The sequence below is a fragment of the Stegostoma tigrinum genome, chromosome 19, assembly GCF_030684315.1.
Source record: "Stegostoma tigrinum isolate sSteTig4 chromosome 19, sSteTig4.hap1, whole genome shotgun sequence".
NCBI lineage: Eukaryota > Metazoa > Chordata > Chondrichthyes > Orectolobiformes > Stegostomatidae > Stegostoma > Stegostoma tigrinum.
This window is the reverse complement of record NC_081372.1, coordinates 56,249,936-56,276,504: the sequence shown is the minus strand read 5'-3', so window position 1 is coordinate 56,276,504 and position 26,569 is coordinate 56,249,936. Positions and strand designations below refer to the sequence as shown.

Below are 26,569 nucleotides of genomic sequence, written 5' to 3'. Positions count from 1 at the left end.
TGGGGAGGGCCAACAAGGCCAGGGACTCTACTGTGAATTAGTGGGACCCTGGAAGGCACTGAAGATCAGAGGGACCTTGGTGTGAATATCCACAGACCCCTGAAAGCAGCAGAGTAGATAGATGAAGTGGTTAAGAAGGCATATGTGATATTTGACTTTGTTAGCAGAGGTGCAGAGTACAAGAGCAAGTAAATTATGCTGGAACCATATAATACACTGGTTAGGCCACAACTGGAGTACTATGTGCAGTTCTGGTTGTCACATTATAGAAAGGATGTAACTAGGCGAGAGGGGGTGAAGAGGATGTCGACCAGGATGCTGCCTGGACGAAGGCTCTGAGCTATGACAAACAATTGAATAGGCTGGAGTTGTTTGCCTTAGAGCACTAAAGGTTGAAAAGGGGACCTGGAATAGAAATGTATAAACTATAAGAGGCATATGTAGATAGGATCATTCATAAAGGGATCAACATTCAGGGACCACAGACGGGTTGTGGGACTCTGGAACTCACTGTCTGAAAGAGTGATTGAGTCAGAAACTCCTGTAAGATTAAAGCAGTATTTAGACAGACACTTCTACAGCCTCGAGGATTGTAGGCCAAAAGCTGGAAAATAGGAGTAGAGTAGTCAAATCTTTGTTGACTAGCACAGACATGATGGCCTGAATGTCCATCCTTGCCAGAAACATCAATGAGTCTATGAGACATCTAGCTCAGTCATCACACTCTTTCACCTCCTCCACTGACTCCAGAATGTCAGAATGCCTATCAGAATGCGCAGAAATTACCTCTAAATAGTGTTAAGAAAACGGAAACCATTGCCTCTGAGCTCTGTCACAATCTCCGCTCCCTCAACACCGCCTTGGTTCTTCCTCCCTGGCAATCGCCAGAGGGTCTTCTCAAACTCGTGGTATGTTCAAACCTAAGATGAGCCTTCAGCCTTAGATCTTCAGCCCCATTATGTCTGCCTATCCCCATCTTTGAAACACCACCCTGATCTGTCACTGCCTCCACTTTCCCACTGCCGAATCCTTCCTTTGTCTCCTATTGACCATGACAACTGCAACACTCTATTGGCCATGTTCTATGCTTTGTAAGCATGTCGTCACTGAAGGCTATACAGTCTGCGTCCAAACCCAATAATGACTGGTGTTCTCTTTTCACATCTGTGCTCACCCCCAGATAAACAATGCCTCAGTTTTAAAACTGTCATCTGAAATAAAAACAGATACTCAGCAGGTCAGTCAGCATCTGTGGAGAGGGGAAGATACTTAATGTTTCAGGCTGTAACCTTCCAACAAAACTGAGCTAACTTAGAAATGCGATTAGATTTGAGGAAGCTCAAAGCAAGAACAGAAGGAGAGGTTTGTGGTAGGGTGGAAGGCAAGTGAGGTTAAATGACTCCACATTTCATAATTCAAAAGCTGGGGCGAGTAGTGTTGGATACCATGAAGAAACAATCATTATGTCCAAGTAAGATGGTGAACCGCAGGATAGCAGCAGTCTGAATGCAGCATGAACAAATAAAAAAGGAAGCAAAGCAAACATCAAAACAAAGTGGACAAAATGAGAGGGAGATTTGAGGCTATGATCTAAAATTGTTGAATGCAGTCTCTGGAGGACTACAGTGTCAAATTGTAAGACACGACTCCTCAAGCTTGCTTTGAGCCTCACCGCAGCACTGTAGCAGGCTGAGGACAGACAGCTGGGAGTGGGATTAAAGATGGAGAGTGAAGCAACAGGAAATTTGGGGTAATGTTTATGACTGAATGGAGATGTCCTACAAAGCAGTCGCACAGGCTGTGCTTCCTCTTGCTAGTCCACAGGACAGCATGTTGCAAGCAGCAAATGCAGCACACTAAATAAAAGAAATGCAAGCAAACTGCAGCTTTAGTTGTAAGAAATGGGTGGCACGGTGTCTCACAGGTTAGGGCTGCTGTCTCATAGCACCAAGGATTCAGGGTTTGATTCCACCTTTGGTAATTGTCGGTGTGAAGGTTGAGTATTCTCCTCACGTCTAGGGTTCCTTTGGGTGCTCTGGTTCCCACCCACAGTACAAAGGTGTGCCAGTTATGTGGGTTGGCCACGGTAAATGTGGGGTTACAGGGACAGCAGTGGGTCAGGATGGGATGATCTTTGGAGGATCCCTGTGGACTCGAATGGGTCAAACCTGCTTCCACACTGTAGGGATTGTATGAATGTTAGAGGGTCTTTGAAAGTAAGTTGTGAGGAGGTATAGGAAAGGTGTTGCATCTCCTATCCTTGCATGGACAGGGAGGCAGCGTTGGAGTGAAAGTTAAAATTTTCACCCTTCTTTTCAAAAGTGTCCAAAGCCTGGCCCTGTTCCCATCACTGTGATCTGCTGCAGCCCTACAACCCTCTGAAATATCAATGCTCCTTTATTGAACTTTCCGGGTTTTAATCCCTCTGCCATTGATGGCATGCCTTTAGCTATCCAGATCCTAATCTCTGAAATTTATTCGCTAAATCACTTCACCTCTCTATCTCATTATCCTCACCTTACCTCATGAACCAAGTTTTAGGTTGTCTGTCTTAATACTTCCTCTGTGGCTTGGTATCATATCTGGTTTGATAATGGTCATGCGCAGCACCTTGGGATGTTTTATCTGAAAACTCAGCACAGGAATTCCTCAAATTTCATGACAGGCCTAAACTGTATTATTTGATCTCAGCTGGGTTTCTACATTTGGAGTCAGCACCACTGGGTTGTAAATCAAAATAATCAGGCAGCATTTCTGATGGTCCTAGAAATATCTGCATTAAGAGTTAGCGTGAGACTGAGACATCCTTTAATACGACAGCACTGACTCAATGCCTAGACATATCTTAAGGTTTGAAAAAAAGAACAGAAATTGCTGGAGAAACTCAGCAGGTCTGGCAGTATCTATGGAGAGAAAGTAGAGTTAACATTTCCTATCCAATGAACCTCTTTTCTGAAGTGCCACTAGACTCAAAACATTAACTCTGCTGACCCTACACACACAGTATTTCTCCGTGCTTTCTGTTTTGATTTCAGATTTCCAGCATCTGCAGTTCTTTATTTTATTCACCTGAGGATGATAATTTGAACACAGTATCCAAGAACCACTTGTAAGCTTACTATTTGCTTGTATTGAAATCTTCTTTGCAGAAGGCTCTTTGTTAAACAAAACATGCTTCTAAGTGCAATGACTGCTGTATTGGGAAAAAGAACTGTGTTTTGCAAAAGGTGAGCTACTCATATATGAATGACAGCATGTTGACTAAAGGAGGAATGCAGATCAGGGTCTAGGAGAACTTGCCACTATTTTTCAAAGAGTACACTGGGATGTTTAACATTGATTAAAACAGGCACATAAGTGTCTCATTTTTTTGTCCTATCTAAATGCAGCTCTCCTTCAGGTCAACTCAGACCATCTGCCCACATCTTGCATTGCAAATTTAAATAGCGTCCAGGAGACTTATCTAAAGTGATGAGCCTCCTTTGATTTAAGGGGTAAGTGACCGAATGGAATCATAACTAGCTCAATAGCAGAATGTTGCTCAGACAGCAATCTGGATTGCAGCAGTGTTCCCCAAGAGTCTGTTTTAAAGCATTACTGTTTCCTACTTGTTCATGTGATATGGCTGGGCCTATGCCTAGTCGCCCTTGAGAAGGTGGTGGTGAACTGCCTACTTGAACAGCTGCAGTCCATGCGCTGTAAATAGATCCACAATGCATATAGGGTGGAAGTCCCACGATTTTGACCCAGTGACAGCGAAGGATATTTCCATGTCAGGATGGCGAGTAACTTGGAGGAAAATCTGCAGGTGATGGTGCCCCTATGTAGCTGCTGCTTTTGTCCTTCTAGATGCTAGCAGTTATAGGTGTGCAGCATGCTGTCTGAGCAGTATGGGTGAATATCTGCAGTGTATCTTGTAGATGGTACACATTGCTGCTACTGAGTCAGTTTTTAGTTGCTGCAGACCGAGGTGTAGGCAGCAGTATTGTAAAGATTTCAAATGATATGAAACTTGGCTAAGGCACAAGCAGAAACAAGGGTATTTAAAAGCATTAAGATGGTGGTACAAAAGAAGAAAAGATATGATGTGCATTTATAAAACACTGGATCAACTCTAGTATTATATCTGCCTGGAGTACTGGACACCAGACTTCAGGAAAGACATAACGATTTATGGAGGGTTCAGAAAAGATTCACAAGAATGGTTCCGGAGACGAAGGTTTTCAGTTACATAGATGGATTAATAGAATTTTAGGTTGTATATCTGAGAGAAAAGAAGATTGAAAGGACATTTGATAGAGGCGCTCAAAATCAATGGAGGTCCAGACACATTAGAGAGAAACTACTCGCACTCGAGGAGGGCAACTGATATAAGGCGAATGGCACAAGAATGAAAGGTGACCTTTCAGACAACAAGTGATTAGAATTTGGAATATACTTTCTGAAAGTGCAGAGGAGGCTTGTCAGTCACAGCTTTCAAAGGAAAATCGGACAAGCATCAAAAATGAAACCAGGAAAAGTGGGACTAGCTCATCTCCTGACTCCCTAAAGCATGTCCATCACCTACAAAGCAGAAGTTAGGAGTGGGATGGAATATTCCCCACATGCCTGGATGGGTGCAGCCCCAACAATACTCAAGAAGCTTGACACCATCCAAGACAAAGCAGTCCAATGGATTGGACCATAGCCACAAACAACCACTCTCTCCACCACTGATGCTCAGTAACAGCAGTGTGTACTGTCTACAAGATGTACTGCAGAAATTTGCCAAAGATCCTTAGACAGCACTTTCCAAACCCAAAGCCATTTCCAAGTTGAACGGCAAGGGTAGCAGATGCATGGGAAGACCATCACCTGAAGCCACTGACCATCCTGACTTGAAAATGTATCTCCATTCCCTCAGTGTGGCGAGGGCAAAACCCTGCATTTCCCTCCTCAGGGCATTGTGAGGCTCTGAACAATACATGGACAGCAGCAGTTCAAGAAGGCAGCTCACTAACACATTCTCAAGGGTAAATTGGAGGGGCCATTAAATGCTGGCCCAGCCGGCAAAACCCACATCCCAGGAGTGAATTTTTAAAAAAGTGCTATGTTGCTCTTGCGGAGAGCTGTCAAGAGCTCACTGAGCTGAATGGCCTGTGCGGTATCTATTCTATGATTCCAAGCAGTGTACCAAGATACAGCAGATGCTGTTCAATGTGCAGAAGTATGAAACGATGGACTTTGAGAGGACCAATTTAGAAAGAGACTCTTCTATAATGGAATGGTTTCAAAAGGACCAGCAAGTTGAAAGATGAAGGGATGAGGAACATGATGATGGGAGAGCTTAACGAATTTGGGACTCCGTGGAAGACTGAGGTATAGAGGTGAATCAATAGACGTGCTCAAAATGATGACAAGATTCCTTCAGATGAGTGTTTCAATAAGGGGGAGTCATAAAATCATTGGAAAAACGACTGAGTGGCAGGTGAGGCTACACATTTCTACTATTCACTACAACCTCAATATATTGATTCCAAGAACAAGAAAGTAAACTAATACGACTGTCCCGGCTTTCAAAAAAGTTATATACAATCATTCGGCCGTGTCAGTGAATTCAGGTTTTACTAAAGGTCATAAAGGTGATGGTAAAAATGAATGGTTTCCCGGCGTTATATACAATCATTGCGGCACAGAAGACAACCATTCAGCCCATCGAGTCCCTGCTAGCTCTCTCAGTCTCACCTCTCCGTTCTATCCGTGTAGCCCTACAACTTTACTTCCTTCAAGTTGCCCCATTCAATTTCCTCCGAAATCGATCATTTTCTCGGCCTCCGCCACCCTCCTGGGCGAGGGTTCCAGGTCATTACCACTCATTGTGTAAAGAGAAGAAAGTTCTACCCCACAGCCATTGCACATCCATTGAGAAAGATTACTTGTCTAACAGTGTATTTTCAGGGGAGCCTCCAGTCTGGGCTTTTAAAGAGGCAATGGTGGCGGCGAATCTTAAAAGTACACGGACACCTGCAACAAAAACGGCGAATGTGTCTGTCTGTCTGGGACAGATCAGGTGCCAAATGAACGGGCTGAGCCGACCCCGCGTTTCGGTTCATTTTTAGGGGAAGTGGGCTCTTGGAAAGGGAGGGTTGGCGTCTGCCTTTGTGTGTGTGTTGTTTTCTAATCCACTTCCAGTAGCAGACACACACACGGTATTAAGTCCAAGTGCAAATACAGACAACAATCGCTGAGAAAAGCCACAGGCTTCCTTCAGCTGGTTGGCGGACAAACCGTGACCAGCCAGGCACAAAGAACAGGGCAAAGCGCTGCACTCCACCCCCCCCCCCCCCCCCCGCTCCTACAGCCTCCCCGCCTGGGGAAAATCACCGACAAAGAGAGGGGAGGATAAGATTTTAAACGCATCCAGCAGCAATTCCAGATCGCTCGCACCACACGTTCTTTGGGAGCTGTGAGGGGATCTGACGCCCGATAAATCGCGTTTATATAATGGGATTTGCATGCAGCTTGAGGATAATGAGACTCTTGGATGTCTGCGGGGAGTTGTTGGCGGCGGTGGGGGGGGTGGTGGTTGCTGCAGGCTGGAAACTTCGCAACGTGCTTTGCTATTTGCATTCTCTTTTCGCCACTTGCATTAATTAATCTTTATACTTGCCGCGATAACATTCGCAAATTCCATCTCCAAAACATCGTATTTGATGGGACGAGGCTGAAAGAAGTGGGCGATTTCTGACGGGGCCGGGGATGGAGAGGGTTATATCACTTCGGGTCAAAGTGAGGTTAGGCTTTACAAGAGCAGATTGCCTTGTAAAGTCTGTCTGAATACACAGACACCCCCTCCCCCAACCGCTGTCTCTCTTTTTGTTTGGATTCCTTGCGAGGAATGAGGGATGTGTGTCTACCAAGGGCAAGGGGAAAAAAATGTAATCAAGGTTACTGCATCCTGTTTCCCTTTTGCTTTGGTTCCCCTCTCCTCCCCTCCCCCAGACTTGCAAATCCGTATTGAATTCTCAGCAACGTTAGCCCCTCTATTGACCAGTTTAAGCTGTTAGAAAATCTCTCTCCCTCTCGACAACTTTAGAAAGTTAAGTGCTTTCTCCCTTTCATTAAAAACAAATGGCTCATTTCACCAAGGCACAAAGGTGGCAATCGTTGCGACGCCTGTTTGCTTCTTTGAGCATCGGCAAACACTTCAGGCTTTGCCAATTCTTAGGAAAATGACCGCATTTTCAAGATTATATTGAGCCCGATCAATTTTTATGTGAAACACAAAACAGAAAACGCTGGGAAGATTAAGTGGAGCGTCGTCAGAACATGGTTGTCGAATGACCAGAGCAAAATCCCTGCACAGAGGCTGTCGGATCTGCTGAGTATTTCCAGCATTTTGTGTTATTAAACTATTTCAGGTATCCCACATCCACAGTATCTCCCTTTGCACTGATTTATTTCCAGCTTGTTTTATCACTGCTTCCTTTCCTTGATTGATTAGTCAAAAGGGGGTATAAAATGCCGCGCAGTATTTGTAACCCACATTTTTTGAGCATGAAATATATTTGACAGACTTTGGGTAAACTTTTCAAGGTCTTTTTTTCTCTTCCTCCTCCCACTTCCTGCTCTCACTTCAAACAAACAGAGCTTTGCCTAACCCACGTGTGCGTTTCCGGCTGTGCCAGCCCTCTGTTCCGCTACTATCCAATGGAAATGTGTGTTAACCCACACTGTGTTTCTATTGGACACTTTCTACGTCGATAATAGTTTGCCGGCCACTTACAGCCCACAACTCGCCCTGCCATGACGTCATCGCCAGTAGCCCCGCCTACAAATGGACTCACTATTGGTTCTCCAGGGTGCATCCAATAGCAGAGAAATGATATGCCAATTGGCTGGTCTCCACCTGTCAATCGCGGAAGGCGGACCGGCGAGGGAGAAGCGGGCCTCCTGTCTGCCTCGGTGACGTCATGGAGGTGCACCCGCGTGCCAGAAGTCCCGCCCCAGACTGCGCTTCCACCAGCTCCATTGGCCGAGAGGTTCCGGGGGGGAATGGGGATTTGGGAATTCCGAGAGGCGATTGGCGGGGCAGGTGGTCCATCAGGCGGCCCGTTGGGGGGGCGGGTCCGGGGCTGGGTGATTGACAGTGGCGGAGGTTTGGTTGCGGCGTGTCGGGCTGCGCTACTTGATTGTGTGAGTGTATCGAGTGTGAAGCAGATACAAAGTAGCACTTGGTGATTCCGGAGCTGGCAGAGCGCAGAGAGAGACAGAACCACGGGGACCGGCCGGGCTAACACTCCCCTGATTATGGTTTCTCACAACTGAGAGACAGATACCCAGCTCCCTGCCCTCACCCAGGTACCAGCCAGCAACACTCAAGTCAGCGAAGGCTCCTCTCCCAACCCCGGGGGGCGCCTGGCTGCCTTTATTTAACCCCGCTTCCAATTTTTTTTAATTTATTTCCCCTTCCCTTTTCAAATATTAAATGTACAACTTGATGGGTCTGAACAGCACAGCCGCAACGAATCAGCCCAATGTCTCCTGCACATGCAACTGCAAACGCTCTTTGTTCCACAGTATGGAGATCAGTAAGTAGTCAAAACAGTCTTTTTATTAAAAATGCTGTTCCCTTCTATTTTCGTTGGTCATTTAAAACTAAAGCCAGTAAATGCTGGCTTTTGTACTAAGGAAGAGATTGTCTCACTGTTTCCCCCCCCCCCCCTTTAAGAGATGGAGTTGATGAGGGGGGGGGGGGGTGGTAGTGTGAGTTGTCTGCCTGGCTGTGTTGTTAATTAAGACGGCGTCTCTCGAGCCCTCAGACTGCCTGGAGTTTTCGTTCCTGTCAGAGTTTGTGCTGTGCGTGCGTGTTCATTTTTTTTCCCTTCAAAAAAATTAAGTTGTCTTTTCTGCCTCTAGTTGTTTGACTTTTATTCGTGCGTCTCTCTTGTTTCCCTCAGTTTTTTTTTCTTTTTTGTTTTCGATGGGGACGACTTTGGGAATCTTACTCTGTGCTTCAACAGCACCACCCCCCCCCCCCCCCGTCGTCGCCACCCCCGTCTCTTGGCCAAGTTCGGGGGAGGAAAAGCAGCCAAGACCCTGACTTTTTCAGAAAAAGGCGTCTCCTTTCCTACTCCCCACAAAAAAGAACGCCCTGTCTCCTCTAGAAAGCTTTGAGCCTCTTTCGGTTTCTTTTCTTTTTCTAAAAATTATTGGAGTTTTGTTTCGTGTAGAATCGTTTTAGTCAGTTAGCCCTGGACTGACTCATTGTCAAGATTGTCGCTCAGTTTCGTGAGTCTCGCCCAAACCCTTTTTTTCGCTTCCCCGCCCGTTTCATTTCTTTCGCTCTCCGTCTTTTGAGCTGTGTGAATGTTTGGTCTTTCAGTGTTTTCTGCACTTGATTAGAGTCAGACCTACTGTATCATCAGATAACCCTTCATTTAGTGTTTTTCAAACGTTCTGTCAACAAGCTGTACAATTTCTTGGAATTCAATGAAGTGCCAAGGGGTCTAACTTAAACAGAACAACTCAGCCCATCTTCCTCTGTGTCTTTTAGGCACAATTTAACGTCTGGTGAAAAGAGCCCTTCGTCTAAAATCTAACCCCACTGAACGACGACTGGGGCTGCTGAGCCCTGTAAAACATACTTTGTGGTATTTTAATAATAACTTTGGATAAAATTGAGTTGTCCTCTGGTGGATTTTATCTTGGTTAGAATGGGTAGTGTTGCCCTCCATAGAAACTGTTTCAATGTTGGGATAATTAAGGTCACTCAACTTGAGACTTTCGGTGTGTCAATCCTTTTTTGGATGCTTTTTAATGTTTTTTCCTCAGCATCAACATATTAGTTACTGAACAATAGTTGCCTAAGATCAGAGGTTCACTTCAGACTTCTGTCGACTCTTAACTTTTAAAACAATCGTTGTTGTGCTGATTTTGGGTTGGAGTGTAGCTTAGTGACTCTGTACATTCTTCACCTCCGTCTGATGTTATGGCGTTCTGTTGCTTGGGAATGATGCACCTAACCCTGCATATGTGGGTCCTAAATTTTTTTAAGGTCTCAGTCAGCCTGCTTATTACAGCTAATACTGTACATACCCTGTTGCTCTGTGTGGATTAGCTGCAGTGGTTTTAAACAATTGCAGTTCTCGTTTTGTGTGATGTAAGGGGCACAGTACAAGGTTGCTGGGTGTTGGGGCGCAGCAGAGACTAGCTTGAGGACTTCGCTCCAAGTAGCGTTGCTGCAGGGTTAGCCTTACCCAGTTCTGTTAAACAGTCACTATCACAATGAATGGATCCTGACTCATGCACATCATTTTTTTCCATCTGCCAAGATTTTTCAAATTGGAATCCAACTGTCAGACTTCAGATGTTCCTCTGAGAATTGCGGATTAAGATATTGTGCATTTTTCTCCCTATTTTAAAATGTGCCTTTCAGATACTGTTTTTGACATGGACCAACATAAGCCATTAAAATTATTCTTGATCGTTTTTAAACATGTTACCTAGTTTGCCATGTGGCCCTATATGTGTGGATTGTATTCCTTTTCCATTTGTCATCCATTAGTTATGAACTATGACCATACATCTTTACGCACAAGGATTAGAAAAATGCAAAGTGCAGATTGTAGTGACTGAACTGATGTGTGCCCTTCAGCCAGCCCCATTTGCTGATTTTATGAAGGGGTGTTAATACTTGGGTGCAGGACTACACTTGCCTGCTGTGTCAGTCTAACAGGTTTTGTCTGTTTTATTAAATTTGGCACCTGTGTTGCAAACAGGGTACGCGTGACTCCTTCAACTCTCTTCCAGGATCTGTCCGTTGGAATCTGTAATTTAACTTTAGCGTGGAGGTATTACATTTGCTTCCACATCTTTCTGTGGCTAAAGACACCTTCAGTTGCTGATATTCTAATCAATGTTCTGACTAACAATGACAGTGTGAATCCTGAAAACCATTTCAGATTCTGGTGATTTTTCTCGCCCCCCCCCCCCCCCCCCCCCCCACCAAGTCTGGTCAATTTATGATCAATTGTCCAGGTGCATACGTGTAACAAATCACATCCCTCTTATTAAACCATTCCGTTAGGATTGAGCATTCTTCTCAGATTTCGGGTATCTTGCCTTTTGAGACAGGATATTGCTTTTTTTTCGTATTACGTTTATTCTTTTTTGCATTTTTTAGATTTAGATTTTGTCCCTAATGCTTGTATCACAATTCAGCAAGACTGTAATCAGTTGTTTTTGCAAAGACTGTTGTCTGGACAAGCAGTTATGAAAAATAGATCATATGAGTTGCAAAACCATCAAATTTATTTTAAGATGTTAAGTCCATATGGCCCAAATCTGCTGGTAAAAGTCTTGATCGCCCTTTTGTTGTGCCCTGTTTTAAGGGCATCATTGAGACAAGTGAGAGCTGTTTAATTTGACCAGCACTCCTTGTTTCATCTGACCCCATTAGACCTGAAAACTCTGTAGTGAACCGTAGAAACAAAGGCATATCAAGGCAGTTCATTACTGTCCCAAGTGGTAATGTGGCATTGAGTGAGTGCTGTGGGGGTGGGGAGGTGCCTGTTGATGTGGCCCGAACCAGCATTCTGTAGCCTCAGTGACTGAAGGGATTTCGCAGACAGCTCCCCCTCTGCCAGTCAGCAGCAGGCTGTCACGTTCCCAGCAGCAAAGCTGATCCGAACCAGAACTTGGCAGAGACCAGTGGTATAGAACCTGAGTCCTGTGATGTGACCCGTTGAGTCAAGCTTCTGTTTGGAAATGAAAGCAGTACTGGTTCCTGTTTCTTCTCCAGGTTTTTTTTTAAACCCCCTTCAGCCTCTGAGTCAGTTATTTCTTTCATTAGTCTGCAGTAGCAGTGGGATGACAGTCCCTCACCCCCTTGGTGGTTCTGCATGTCTGATGATGGCAAGTGATTGTTCATCCAGTTCGTTTGACTGCAGTGCCTACAGCACTGAAGATTAACCCTGTCTGAACTTGGACTCCACACATGCATCTGTAGCCAGGTGACAAGCAGGAGCAGGGATGGTGCTTTTTAAGCAAACTGTCTCTTATTCTGCTAGCACCACCATCACCGCATTTATCTGCAGATATGGGAATCAACTGAACCTCCGCTCATTTTGTTTATCTTTCATCACAAATGGGTACGACTGGCAGACCCAACATTTATTGTCTGTCTCTAATTGCCCTTGAACTGGTTAGCTAAGCCATTTCGGAGTGCAGTTAACAGTCACTTTCATATTACTGCGGGTCTGGAGTCTCCTGTAAACCAGATCAGATAAGAATGGCAGGTTTCCTTCCCTGAAGGATATTAGTGAACCTGACAACAGATTTTTTTTAACCGCACTCGGTGATAGTGTCAGTCATGTGGAATCTAACTTTCACTTCCACGTTTGTTAACTAAATTTAAATTCCACCAACCACTACGTCCCTGGTAGCATAGGCCTCTGAATTACTAGACCAGAGCCAAGAGCATTATGTCACCAATTTCTGAATCGTGTTTGTCAACACTATTCCAGAAGGTTACTGAAACTGGGAGTTTTAGTTTGGTGAGCTTCGCCTCAACTTATTCAATGAGGTAATGGTTAATGTTGCTGGCTCAAGTTACTTGCTGTCTGGTTAAGAATTGGTGTTGCAGTGTGTGTTTTGGCAGAATGATTGAGAGACTTATTTTAGTATCTGGTGCAGTAATTGAATTGTACAGTACTGGAGGAAGCTGGCTCTTTGATTCAGCTGTCCAATTCTTCCCACTCCTGTACGGTAAACGTATGGTAAATTTTTAGTTGTCAAGACCTACAGCAGATTCCCTTTCTGAAAACAATTATCAAACCTGCAACCACTGTGCTGTTGGAACAGTGTATTCCAGGTTGTTATTTGCTGCGTAACTTGAAAATAAATAATATCTTTCCTCTTGTATGTTTTCCCTGTTTTCTTCAAGCTATCCTGTCTGGTTTTACACCTTTTTACCAGTTTCTCCTTTGACACTCATGTTGAGGTCCCATACAATTTTGACCAGACAAGATGATGGGAAGGCAGGGTGGGCGGTGTGGAGGAGACAGGAGGGGGTGATGTTGGGAATGGGGGAGGGATGAAGGCAAAAGGTAGAGTGGAACACATTGAATTATGAGGTGGAAAAGATGGAGTGGGTGGCAGGAGCAGAGGGGGCTGTGGAGATAGAGGATCAATTTGAGTTCCCGGTAAGGTGAAATCAGAAGTTATTCTGCTTTCCACCAGTGTCTGGAGAGTGTGCATTTTTTTGCCAATCACCCACACTGTTCAGACACTATGATTACTGTGCCCATTTGCTGGACTCTCATTACACCAATGGGCATATCATGCACAGGCAGCACAATGCCACCGTACTACTTTTAAGTCAAAAATTAAGCTTCTCAGAGACAGTGTGGGCTTCATTTCATGTCACACTGACTCTGGCATTGAAGAAGAGAAAACATATTAAAATACTGACCAATGGTTCAGCTCCTTCTTGGATTAATGTGGCAGTCATTTTTCACACAGCAAGATCCCATCAATAGCAGCAAGCTGAATGACCTTTAAGGAGTTTCTTCATGATGACACTAGGCATTTCTTTTGAATGACCCCTGGAATCTTAAATGTCTACTGGAACAAGCAGATAAGGTCAGAGTTTAACTTCACATCTGAAAGATGGCATCTCTGACAGTACTGTGCTCCCTCAGTGTTGCATTCAAATGTCAGTATCAATTATGTGCTCAAACATCACTGGAACTTGAAGGTGCTGTCTTCTTGCTCACATGATGAGATCGAGCGTGGGTTCATCCTGTGTCTTTACTGACATTTACCGCTTAATCAACACCCTTAAGTGAGATGATCTGGCAACTTATTTGATTTTATATTATTTATCAGGACCTTGCATTCTGCCGACTGCCTCATTTGTCTATTACTGTGTTTTGAAATTATTTTGGCTGTGAAATGCTGTGGATATGATGGGTGCTATTTAACTTCCAAGTTCTGCTAAGTGCATTGTATCTGCAGGGAAGAAGGTATGGTTAGATATAGTATACGGTAGCTGGATTCAGAGCAAATCTGCCCGCATAGTGTCATGATTGTAAAAACATTCCTTTTTACACTACTTTCTAATATTCATTGTATTGAGCATACCTATAAGTGATAGGTATATATCCAATGTGATTAACGGTGGGATGTTTAATTGGTACAAGTGCTATTAAATGGCAAATCTTTAGGCTTTTGTTAACGCAATTTAAGGAAAGCTGGGGACTTGAGCAGTCTGGACAGCACCTTCTCAGACAACAAGAAGCTGCCAGGAGTACACTTCTGGATTCTACCCCTTCCGACATTGCTTGAATTTGGGGAAAAGTACCTGTGTGATGTTGGGATAAAATGTTGATTGTTCTCTGGTAAATGCCTTTATCAATCAGTCATCAGTCTGCTGTCTGTAAATGCTGGCTCGTGTCACCACTGTGCCCCTGACCTGCATTGGCTGCTGGTCCGACAGCACCTTGACTTTCAAATTTTCATTCCTTGATCTGTCTGATCGATCCCACACCACCTCAGTTTTTTTTCTCTCTTTCCTTCTGCCCCCTCATTTTCCCACCCCCCACCTTTCCTACTTCCATCCTTCTTTTATGTGCCCACCCTTTCATCCTTACCTTGCACCTCTCTTCCTCCCACCACACACCCCCTCACTGTAAGCCATTGAATATTGGTTGTTTAGCTGGTGACTTGCACCGTTTAATTCCCTTGCCTTAACTGAAGGCTGAAGCTTTCACTTTTTTTTTAAAAAAAACAGACTGGTCTGGAGGGAATGTGTGCTGTTTAGACTCTTTAAAGAATGTGACCTATCTGAACAAACCACACAACTCTTTGTTGCCTGAATGACCATACTGTGGAGGTTGAGAGAGGGATTACATTGATTTGCTATGTCTGACAGTGTGTACATAACGCCTGGTACTGTTTGCAGCTGAACAGGCTTGTGCTGCTCTTTGGTAAACTTGTTTAGCTGTTGAGGCAGCTACCAACTCTGTGTTCAGTGGCCAGTGCTTCAACCTGCTTTTACACCAGCACCACCCAACACGTAAGCCTTACCAAAGCCAACTGTGAATCCAGAACTTTGCTAATTGGATTTCTGGTTTAGCCAATAAAAAGATGAGAAATGGGCGCTGTTCTTAGACATGTGATCTCAAAAATCATTCACACTGCGTACATGTGGAGTTCAAACTATGCGACTCTCTGTAAGGTGATGTGTGCAAGTGTTCTAATTGATTAATTTTTACATCCTTAGATACTGAAGTTCTAGAATTGCCTCCCTAAATCTCTTCCCTGCCCCCCGCCCCCTTTTTTTTGTGTAGCACTTATTGCTCCTTCGGCATGCTCCTTAAAACCTCCCCCTTTAAACTAACCTTTTGCTGTGCCTCTTTTTGTGGCCTGGTGCTAAATTTTGCTGGTTGTATTCCTGTAGGACACCTTAGTCCTGTGGCACAGTGGGTAGTGTCTCTATCTCTGAGCCAGAAGATCCTGTTCAAGTCTCAGTCCAGGACTTTATGGTCAAGAACGGTGCATCTGTAACATTGATAAAGAATTCTTTATCAATTTGTAAATCCTTCCTGTATGCCTGGCAGGTGGTAAGAGCAGGAAAGTTTCCTGGTCAGCCCCATTTGACATGCAGTGGTCACAATGACTAGTAGTATGCAATTGACCCGTTCCAGGAAAATCTAGCCCTGTGTACACCAGATGAGAAAAGAAAAGAGGGCCTTCTTACAATGAGTTACTAAATTGTAAAGGCAGCAAATACGTGCTAGTTGTTGTATTTAACTTGGTGTTAAGTGTGATTTTGTTGTTAAAAACACTTTCGCCGTCTATCTTCTCTGCCCACGTACCCTGGAGCTGTTATCAGGAGTGATCCTGTCTGTGCTGGATAGGCTGTTGTGCCATAATTACGCTGTCTGGAAGTGGCAGTACAATGTGAGGAGACAGCTGGTTTCTTCCTTGCGCAGATCCTTCATGCATCAGCTGATCACTTTTTTGTGTGGCAGGTTTTTTTTTTCTTGTGCACTCACCCTCGTTCTCGCACCAACTCAGTCTGTGTGGTGTGTGCAACGCACACAGTCTGGGCTTTGAGCAAGCTGTATAGTCTGTCTAGGCGAGCTTGGCCAGCTGTCTTGTACTGTCTCATCTGGAGGTTTAAAACAGTGCAAATTGTAATGCTTAATAAATGAAGCAGGAACTGGCAATTTTTAGCAAATAATTTCTAACGTTCACTGAAATAAGAAGCATTCCACTATTCTCACTTTAATCAGTTTTTTTTCTCTCTCCATTCCCCCATGCTCTCCCTTGCCTATGTACATAGACAGTCAGCGGTATGCAAGTGCCAGAATGTAACCTGTTCTCCCCACTTCCCCCTCATTTTCTCTTCACATCCCACAACCCCGAACCCCCCTCTCTCTCTCTCTGTCTCAGTCTTGTTTTTGTCTCTGTGCCTCTTACTTTGGCCTCTTTCCAATACGTTCTCATTTTTGACCCCTCAAGCCTGTTTTGCCATACACTTGCATGACTATTAATCTGTGTCTTAGACTCCATTTGGCAACTTATTTTTGTCATTCTCTGTACCCTATCCTAGCGAAAGAAGCAAAATGTGTCATCTTCCACTTTTATTTCGGGGAGGAGGTGGCCTAGTGGTTTTATCACTGGACTGCTAATCCAAAGACCTGTTCAGGAGACCTGGGTTCAAATCCTGAATTCAATTTTTAAAAAAAACCTGGAATTAAGAGTCCAATGATCACCTTGAATGGATTGTCGGAAAAACCCATCTAGCTCACTACTGCCTTTTTAGGGAAGAAATCTGCCACCCTTACTTGGCCTGACATACATGTGACTCCAGGCCCACAGCAATGTGGCTGACCCTTAACTGTCCTCTGAGTAATTAGGGCTGGACAATAAATGCTGGCCAACCAGTGATGCCCACATCTCAAAAATGAATTAAAAATAAAATTCAGATCAGCTACAGTGACGCGGGACAGTGAGGTCTGAATTCCTACTGCATTGCTTGAGAAGCTCCTGTCTTTGACATCATGAATGTGCAACTCGACACTTGTTTCGTTTGTTGAAAGAGCCAATGTGGCAGTTGACACAGTGATGTGCATAGGCTGGAGAAAATTCCATTCATATTATATGGAATTGTTCCCACCTCTTGACGCTTAATGTTCCAGGAAGAGATAAACGGATCGATGTATATCAAGGGATCCCTGCTTTTTTGCATTATGAGCAGTGGCTTGGGAGTCTTCCAGAATATGTAAAGCAGGGCTTTTGACTAATATGATACCAGAGCCTATAGGGTTAAGGTTATACATGTCAGTTGCTTAAATGCGATTTGTATTTCCTTTAGAGTAGAAGTGTGTGGACTGATTGGATTGTGGTGCTTACAATGGTAATAGGATTTGGTTGGCTAGATGCTAGGAGCCATAGTCTGAACAGGATGGTGGTCCAAAGGACTAAAGGCATCTGTATCTCCTCAAAAGAGAGAGAAACATTTAGTTGTGCACAGCTTGAAGGTAACCACTCCAAGCACAGAGTACAGTGAAGAGGCAGCCCCTGTGTGAAGCACCACAGTCAGTACAGGGATTGAACCCACACTGTACTCAACCAGCTAAATGAGAGAACCAACTTCTCTGGTTTTCTAGATGCTGACGAACTGGGGAAATGGAGAAATGGCAAGCATTAATCTGCAAATTCTGGCAGATGTTCTCGTTCTATTTTTCTTTTTTCCCTGCCAATGGGAAACATGTTAATTCTTTGGATAGCTACTTGTGATGAGTTTATAAATGACACTAAATTGACTTCACCTTTCGCATAGCATACCGGCATGATCAAACCGAGATTCATTCACGGACCATGTGCCACCGCCACCCCCCAAGTATGAGTAGACAAGGTTTTTATAAACAAAACTCGCATTAATATAGCCGCCATCATCGCCTCAGGATGCCCTGGAATGTTTGGTAGCTAACGAGGAGTTTATGTAGTGCACGCACCATTGTAGTGCAGGGAGTTACTACAGTTAATCATTGGCATAAAACAGGATCCACCAAGTGGTAATTAAACTGTTTTCGTGTCAGTGGTTGAGGTATAAACGTTGCCTGGGACTCATTCCCCTGTCGTATTTAAAATAGTACTGTGCAATTCTTAGTACCCTCTTGGGACAGCAGGTCAAACCTCCGATCCCTGTCAAATCTAAAAGACGACACTCCCTCAATATCCCCTAGATTTTACGATCGAGTCCAATTGCTGGTTTGTGGGATCTTGCTGTGCACAAATTAGCTGCCAAGTTTCTGCTATAACAAGGGAATCTACACTTAAAGCAATTTCATCTGGCGGCAGTGTGACTTTTTTGAGCATGAAGCATGGTTTAAATCTAGGTTGGTTCTTTCTGTTGTAGAGATCAAGCAACAAAAGGTTCTATAGGGAGCGGATGGCACTGCTGCCTGGTGTGATATAGTGCCATAATGAAGCAGAACATTTCTGGTTTGGTCTGGAGCCAGCAGCAAGAGACATTACAGTTGGCTTCCATATCCTTGAACTAGGCAGTCTGGGAGGGAGGAGCATGTTCAGAATTCCTGACCCAACCCTTGCCATAAATACATGTCTGTGGTCAAATTTGCTCTCAATTGTGATGTGTGTCATGGTTCACCAGCTCTGTTAAGACTAGAAGTGGATATTTGCACAAGATTTGAGAAGACCAGGGTGGCTGCAGACTGACACAAGGCAAAAAAAAACTTTGGTTTACAGAGAAGGAAGACAATTTAGAATGGTTATTTCTGGGGAGTTTTCAGAAAGTATCTGGTGCAATGACTCATTACTTGGCCTACAGGAATAAAATCTACATAGCTGAGACCTCCAAAGTTTGATTTTGTTTTCTTAAAAGAAATATCATTTGCAATGCTGCATAAAAGCAAGTCCATGTATTTACCATTTGATGACTCCTGCACTAGGTCAATAAACTTGCAAACTGTATTGAAATGTCTCCAAAACTGGTCAGATTTGATTTGGTCATTTAAAAAAAAACGTGGGAGTGGAAGGGAGACTGTCTGATTGTGTGTGTGTTTATTTAAACTGTACAAATTCCAATAAGATGCTTCTGGTGACTGCTGCCAATTTTTAGGCAATTTTTAAGTGCTGTTTTGATGGATGAACAATCCTAAAATGTTCATGCAGCTGTTTTGGTTCTCTTCAGCGAGCCTGGAGAGTCCAGGGACCATTTATGGAACAGCCCTTAAAATAAGCAATGTGCATCACATGTCCTGCAGAGCCGACAGTTGCACAGTGAAAGGTGTACAGGGTGTTCCTGGTGGTGTGTATACAGCAAAGTAATCAGGTATACGTTGCAGTTGCAGGTTCCCTCAAACCCCCATATTCCATATTCACCCTTTCTGAAAGTAGCTGGCGATGTTAGCCTTGTTCCTCAGGAAGTCGTGGCCCTTTGGCATTGTTTCAAAGTTGTGGGGGGAGAAAAACTCTGGTTTCCATTCTTCGTGAGCTGCTCTTGGCAGGATGAAGCTGTTCACATGAGTTTATGATTAAGCTTTGTGCAAAACTTCAGACCTGTTGTTGGAGAGTGGGTGGATTGGCTGTTACTTCCTTCCCTCCGCTAGTGCCTTTTAAGAGTTGAGAGGAATGGGTGTTACACACCACCCTCCTACACCTAGCATCTGGAGATGAATTGTAACTGCAGAGAAATTCTACTGCCTCTCTGTGGATGAAGGGAGTTTGGGCACTTTCTACCTGGTTGCTCATCAGTACAGATTCTTCTAGATTTGCAGAACGTGGAAATATTGCGCTGTTCCAGGGTGTATTTGGTTGGTGTATATGAGCTCTGTCACAATGCTAGATTGGCAATTTCACTTCTCACCACCATCTATACAACGAGAGCCACAAATATTTAATTGTATGGTAAGCACTGTATAAATGTCGCATTGGTTTATTTATTGCAACTGAGTCACTGGATAATAACCAATACAGGGAACCCTAGCTGAGTGGCATTTTATTTTTAGTCCTCCTTGTCCAACAACAACCTTCATGTGTCTGGTGCCTTTAATGTGGTAACGTCTCGCAAAACTCTTCCTGGTAATGGGACAAAAACTGATACCAGTCATCGAAGCATAGGAAACAGGAGCAAGAGTAGGCCATTTGGCCCTTTGAGCCTGCTGTGCCATTCAATATGTCTGATCATCTAACGCCATTCCTTGTTCCCACTTTCTCCCCATACCCTTCGATCTCTTTACCCGAAGAACTATATCTGAAGACTTTGGAAGAGGATGTAATGTTTTGTCCTTAGCAGTTTCCTGTGGCAGAGAATCCCACCACACTCAGGATGAAGAAATTCCCTCCTGTCTGTCCTAATTTGGCTTACCTGCTATCCTTAAAACTGTGACCCTTTGTTCGGGACACCCTGGTCATTGAGAACAATCTTCATACATTGACTCTGTCTGATCCTGTTAAAGCTTTATCTATGGGATCACCCTACTCACCCTATTCTTCTAAACTCCAGCGAATATACTCATGTCCAATCCAGTTTCTTTTCATATGTCAGTCTTATTGTCCCACAAATCAGTCCAGTAAATCATCTTTGCACTCCCTCCACAGCCACAACATGCTCCTTCAGATAAGGAGCCAAAATAAGGAGACCAGCACTGCACACCATACAGCAGATATGGTCATACTAATGTCCTGCACAGTTGCAGCAAGACATCCCTGCTCCTGTGCTTGCGTCCCCTCACCATGAAGCCAACATAGCATTTGCTGCCTTTGCCACCTGCTTATATCCAGTGACTGGTGTACAAAGACACCCAGGTCTAGTTGTACCTTCCCCTTTCCCAATCTATCAGTGTTCAAATAATCTTCCTGCCTGTTTTTACTATCAAAATGGACACCTTGCATTTATCTCCATGACACTGCATCTGCCATGCATTTGCCCACTCACTCAACTCTGAAATATGACATGTAGTTTCCTCCTCTTAAATCACTTTTATATAAATTATGAATAGCTGGGATCCAGGCACTGATCCCTGTGGCAACCCACAAGTCACTGCCTGTCAATCAGAAAAAGGCCACTTTGTTACAGAGGAGTAAAGTGTGGAGCTGGATGAACACAGGCCAAACAGCATCTTAGGAGCACAAAAGCTTTCTGTGAAGGGTCTAGGCCCAAAACGTCAGCTTTTGTGCTCCTAAGATGCTGCTGGGCCTGCTGTGTTCATCCAGCCCCACACTTGGTTATGTCGGATTCTCCAGCATCTGCAGTTCCCATTATCTCTGATACCACTTCACACCTACTCTTTGTTTCCTGTCTGCCGTGACCCCTCCCGTTCTAAATCTATTTTAGTAATTGACCATCCTAACATTTCAATTTTACCTGCTAATCTCTTGGGTGGAACCTTTTTTATTGAAAACCTTCTGAAAATCCAAGTAAACCACATCCTCTGGTTTCCCCCTTATCCACTCTACTAGCTACATCACCTAAAAGTTCCAGCAAGTTTGATAGGCATGATTTCCCCTTTGTAAGTCCAATCTTGTCACTATCTTCCAAATGCTCTGCTATTACATCTTTAATAATGTACTGTAACAAATCAAACAGGTAACATTACAACTGAAAATCATATGCGGTGTAAGATGTACATTTGAAGCAGTCTCCTAAACACTCCCCTCTCTCACTTTAGCAAGAGAATTTGAAATGGACTAAGACGAAGGTGGAATGGAGGACCAGGATTAGAGAAACCAAGGTTCTTGAACGGTTATTTTTTCTTCTGAAGAAGGGTCCTGATCTGAAACATCAACTTTCCTGCTCCTCTGAGGCCTGCTGTATTCTTCCAGCTCCATGCTGTGTTATCTCTGACTCCAGCATCTGCAGTTCTTGCTCTCTCTTAAAAGGTTATGGAGCCAGAGGTAGTTACAATTTATGGGCATTGAAGTCACTTAATATCTCATTTGAATTTCACCCTATTATCTAGCAATTTGACCCTCATCTTCACCTCCTGTCAAACAAAAGCTACTGAATATTTAGAGATAGTAGAACTGCAGTTGCTGGAGAATCTGAGATAACAAAGGTGTAGAGCTGGGTGAACACTATGGGCCAAGCAGCATCAGAGGAGCAGGAAGGCTGATGTTTTGGACCTAGTTTTCTGAAGAAGGGTTTAGGCCCGAAACGCCAGTCTTCCTGCCCCTCTGCTGCTTGGCCTGCTGTGTTCATCCAGCTCAACACCTTGCTATCTCTACTGAATATTCAATTGCCTGGAAGCACTGTGTAATTGTGTTGGTGGGTTCTTTGTGATTCAGTTAAGAGATAATGGACCAGTTACTGCCTTGGCTGAGCTTGGCTAACAAGTGAGCTGACTATTGAAGTTAGTGATGTGAGGGGTAAGAAAGAATTCCCATCCCGTCCTTGTTGGGGTAGAACAGAAAAAGATGCCATACTTAAAAGACGTGCACTGCATTGTTGAAGCAGCTTTACTTACACCATCCCAACTGAAACCAAGAGACTTGCTTGTACAATATACCACAAATATCATGGACAGTGTGGCACAAAAAGGGTACTGAGATGCAGGGATATAAAGTCAGCACAGTAAAGAATCAAACCTGCAGATATCAGAGATAATGGGAACTGCAGATGCTGGAGAATTCCAAGATAATAAAATGTGAGGCTGGATGAACACAGCAGGCCAAGCAGCATCTCAGGAGCACAGAAGCTGACGTTTCGGGCCTAGACCCTTCCGATGAAGGGTCTAGGCCCGAAACGTCAGCTTTTGTGCTCCTGAGATGCTGCTTGGCCTGCTGTGTTCATCCAGCCTCACATTTTATAAACCTGCAGATATAATGGATTAACAGTGCATTGGAAATAGCACTGTTTAATTCTGGTCATTCCACAAAGTTCATAGAATCCCTACAATGTGGAAACAGGTCATTTGGCCCAACAAGTCTACACCAACCCTCCGAAGAGCAGCCCACTCAGACCCAGCCCCGCTTCCTGTCATACTGCATTTCCCATGGCTAACCCACCTAGCTTGCAAAACCCTGGACACAATGGGCAATCTAGCATGGCCATTCCACCCTAACCTTTGGACTGTGGGACGAAACCGGACCACCCAGAGAAAACCCACACAGACGCAGGGAGAACGTGCAAACTCAACACAGTCAGTAGCCTGAGGCTGGAATTGAGCCCGGGTCCCTGGTGGTGTAAGGCAGCAGTGCTAACCACTGAGTCACTGTACTGCCCAAGATGTTCTCCTATATCCTGGGTCTCCTGGTTGAAAGGCGGGAATACTACCCATACCTCAAGAGCCCTGTAGGTTGCTTGAGTTGCGGTGTATGACTCTGGTGAAGAATAGCAGGGCTGGTCTGTGAATTGTGAGGAGGATCTTGAGGATTGTAATATAGCATCGATGGGGTGAATTCAGTACTGTTTCAAGATAATCAGAGGAGATGAGTGGACAATATAAATGAGTGCAGATGTAAATGATAAACATTCGCACTAGTTTGCAGGGTTGACTCAGATGGGCAAAAGTGGATTTGTTGAAAATTGAGTTGAATGCTGTGACAGGCGCGTTGAATGACCTGGTTTTCTTGTGTGCTTTTAAAGGAACCTGTGCATGTGTACGTGAGTCTCTAACTTGCAAGATATCTTGACATGCAGGAGAAACTGTGATAATTATGTTCCATAGACTAGACTGTGTATTCCTTTTGAGTACAAAAGATTAGGGGTAATCTAATTGAGAAGATTAAGATGATTAGAGAATTTGATAGATTAGATAGAGAAGAGAATAGTTCCTCTGGTAGAGAAGCAAACAAGGGGGCATAACTTTAATTAGAGCAGGTCTGTTCTGAGCTTGATGTTGGAATACATTTCTTCACACAAAGGAGTGGGAAAAATAATCATCAGAAAATATAAAGCAACTTTGTTTTGGGTTATGGTGTTTGGAAATCAAGGGTAAATGCCATTAAGATACAAAACAACCATAATTTAACTGACAGTACAGGCTGAAGGGGCTGAATGGCCTCCAGTTCCTGAGTTCTACTTGTATATAAGTGAGTAGAAATGTCTTTTTTTTCTGGAGCACCGACACGAAATTATTTTTGTTTTTAAAGTAATGAGGCACTGGGGTCCAGTTCCTGAATGTTCTTGATATCCAATTTTTTTTTGCTTGTGTGCTGTTGATACTAGCTGCTTTGGAGAAACTGGGTCAAGTGAACAGAAAAAAGGTTACATCATGGGCCAAATTGGCTGAAGTCTGACCTTTTCCCTGTACAAAATGTTCCAGTGAGTTAATGGCCCAATTATCATACAGTCAACAACCTTTATCAAAGCAGCATGACAAGACTTCTGAAGTGCCATTGGGAACTGGGACAGATTGGCATCCTGCAGCACAATAACTCTCTTTCACTTGAGGTGATAATTATATCTTTATTTTTTTGACAACTTCCCCTTTCTCTGCATTTTTCAATGAAAACGGTGGTGGGGGGGGGGGTGGTTTTCAATAACAGAAAGTTGCATATAGTTTCCAAACGATAATCTTTTGCTGGAAGTGATCCGTAATCTTTAAGGAATGCTGAGACCGATATAAGCTCCAGCTGAGACTCGGCAGACAAATGTGCTGCCCCATTTGAGACACATAAATTATAGAATCTGACAGCACAGAGCAACAACACAAGGCCAGTCGTGCCTGTGCTAGCTCTTTTGAATGAGCTGTCAAATCAGTTCCAATTCTACTCCCTCTGCTATTTCCATATTGCTTTGCACATTTTTCTCCCCTAGTATAAATCCAATCTACTGTTGATCATGCCTCCAAAACCATTCCAGGTGTTCCAGATTGTCACGGCTCACTTTTTTTTGAAGAGGTCTTTTTTTTGGTTCTTGAGCCAATTGTTTTACATCTCTTATCTCCTGGTTACTGACACTGCCTTCCCATTTAGATAGCTAAAACTACTCTTTGTTCCAGTTGCCAGTCAAGAAGCTCGCTCACTGAAAAATCCCAGGTCACTCTGGGACATGGATTCATCCTCTGTAATTTGCCCTGAGCTAGGATTGGGAGGGGAGGGGAGAGGCCAGGAAGTCCAACTTGGACTGGACTGCAGTTACTTGGGTCAGAAGGGTGCCAGGCAAACATTCCCAAATGGGATTGAACTGTGATATTCCTGCTTGTGATTGAATACACAGTTCCAGGGAGCTATAGCAGCAGCCCTTAAGCCTCCATTTTTCTTGTGCCCAAAGTCTCACCCTTGATATCTCCGGGAAATGCTGGGAAGATTTGCTTCTGACTTCTGGCCCCGTCTATGTTGACTTTTAAAACTGGCCTGTGCAGCAGTGTGCTATGGGACCTTCCAGCTTGCATCACTGCAGGCAATCCCAGGGCAAAGACTGAAATTGGAACTCGCTGCCAAACCTCACCATCTGTGTGATACAGAGTTGCACAGAACAGAAGGAGCAATGCAGAGTTGCAGGCAATAGTTGACACTTGTTGGGGCTTTAGACCACTCCCAATGAGTTAGTGTGTACCTCTATTGATAAGTGCCTCTGTGGACATTAAGGGAGAGCTGGGTTTAGTCTGATATTTTCCACATACCAAGTCAAAACCCTCACATGAGGTAAGTCCATTTGGCTGAAACATTGCAATGCCAATGGAGCTGCCTTACCCCTTCTCAAAAAAGTGAAATTCTCAGCTACGATTTGGAGAGTCTCACTCCCAGCTGAATAATAAATTGCAGGTGATGTATTTAGGCCAGGTGACAGCTTCCTGCTAAACTGATCAGATGGGTTTTGGATAAGCCAGGTAACAGGTTGCCTGGTCACATCTGTGTGTGTGTGTCTTGTATTTGTCAGGAGTCCTGTTCTAGCTAAAAATCTTGGCTTGGTCTGTCTCAGTACCATCTGAGAGATAGCTTCATTACCAATGGCATCAAGGAACAACCTGCTTTGTGGAGTGATAATGGGAACTGCAGATGCTGCAGTTCCCATTATCTCTGATACAATTTCAACCTCACTGCGAAGCCTCTTCCAGGGATGCCTAACCTGAAGAAGTTACCCTCCTCCCTCCGGACCAACCTCAGGGAATCTCTTTCCCACTGCAACTCTCTTATAATCTCTTCCATCTTCGGTCCGCCTCCCCCTCTCTCTCTATTTATTCCAGTTCCCTCTCCCCATCCCCCTCTCTGATGAAGGGTCCAGGCCCGAAACGTCAGCTTTTGTGCTCCTGAGATGCTGCTTGGCCTGCTGTGTTCATCCAGCTCCACACTTTGTTATCTCTGCTTTGTGGAGTGTTGTTTTTTCAAATGCAAGTTTGCACCTATAAGTTAGATGACAGATGCTGTAGTCTTGTGTTTTTCCTTGATTTCCTTTAAAAAGAAACTGAAAGCCAAGAATTGCATCTTGGATTTTTGCCCTGAAACTTGAAAATTTCACATCTCACCAATATTGTAACTGACTGCAAAGAGCTTGGATTGTCATTAGGGAAAGCTTGAGGAACACCGGGTTTAAGAGGTCGATGTCTTCATCCAGGCTACCCATGAACAATGCCTTGAGGGAGTGTCATTGTCATGCAGTACGGAACCA

At 44.1% G+C, this 26,569-nt stretch overlaps 1 protein-coding gene across 3 annotated transcripts in view; it reads left to right on the top strand.

The window, feature by feature from the left end:
• The first annotated feature begins 8,144 nt into the window (after positions 1-8,144).
• LOC125461495 (protein TMEPAI-like) overlaps positions 8,145-26,569 on the top strand; it is an 82,111-nt gene continuing 63,686 nt past the window's right edge. The window contains exon 1 of one of the 3 annotated variants that reach the window (XM_048550341.2): positions 8,145-8,570. In XM_048550341.2, coding sequence (XP_048406298.1) covers positions 8,468-8,570 — 103 coding nt within the window. In that variant the 5' untranslated portion in view covers positions 8,145-8,467. The remainder of the gene's footprint in view (positions 8,571-26,569) is intronic. The other 2 variants (XM_048550339.2, XM_048550338.1) reach the window with 2 other exon arrangements.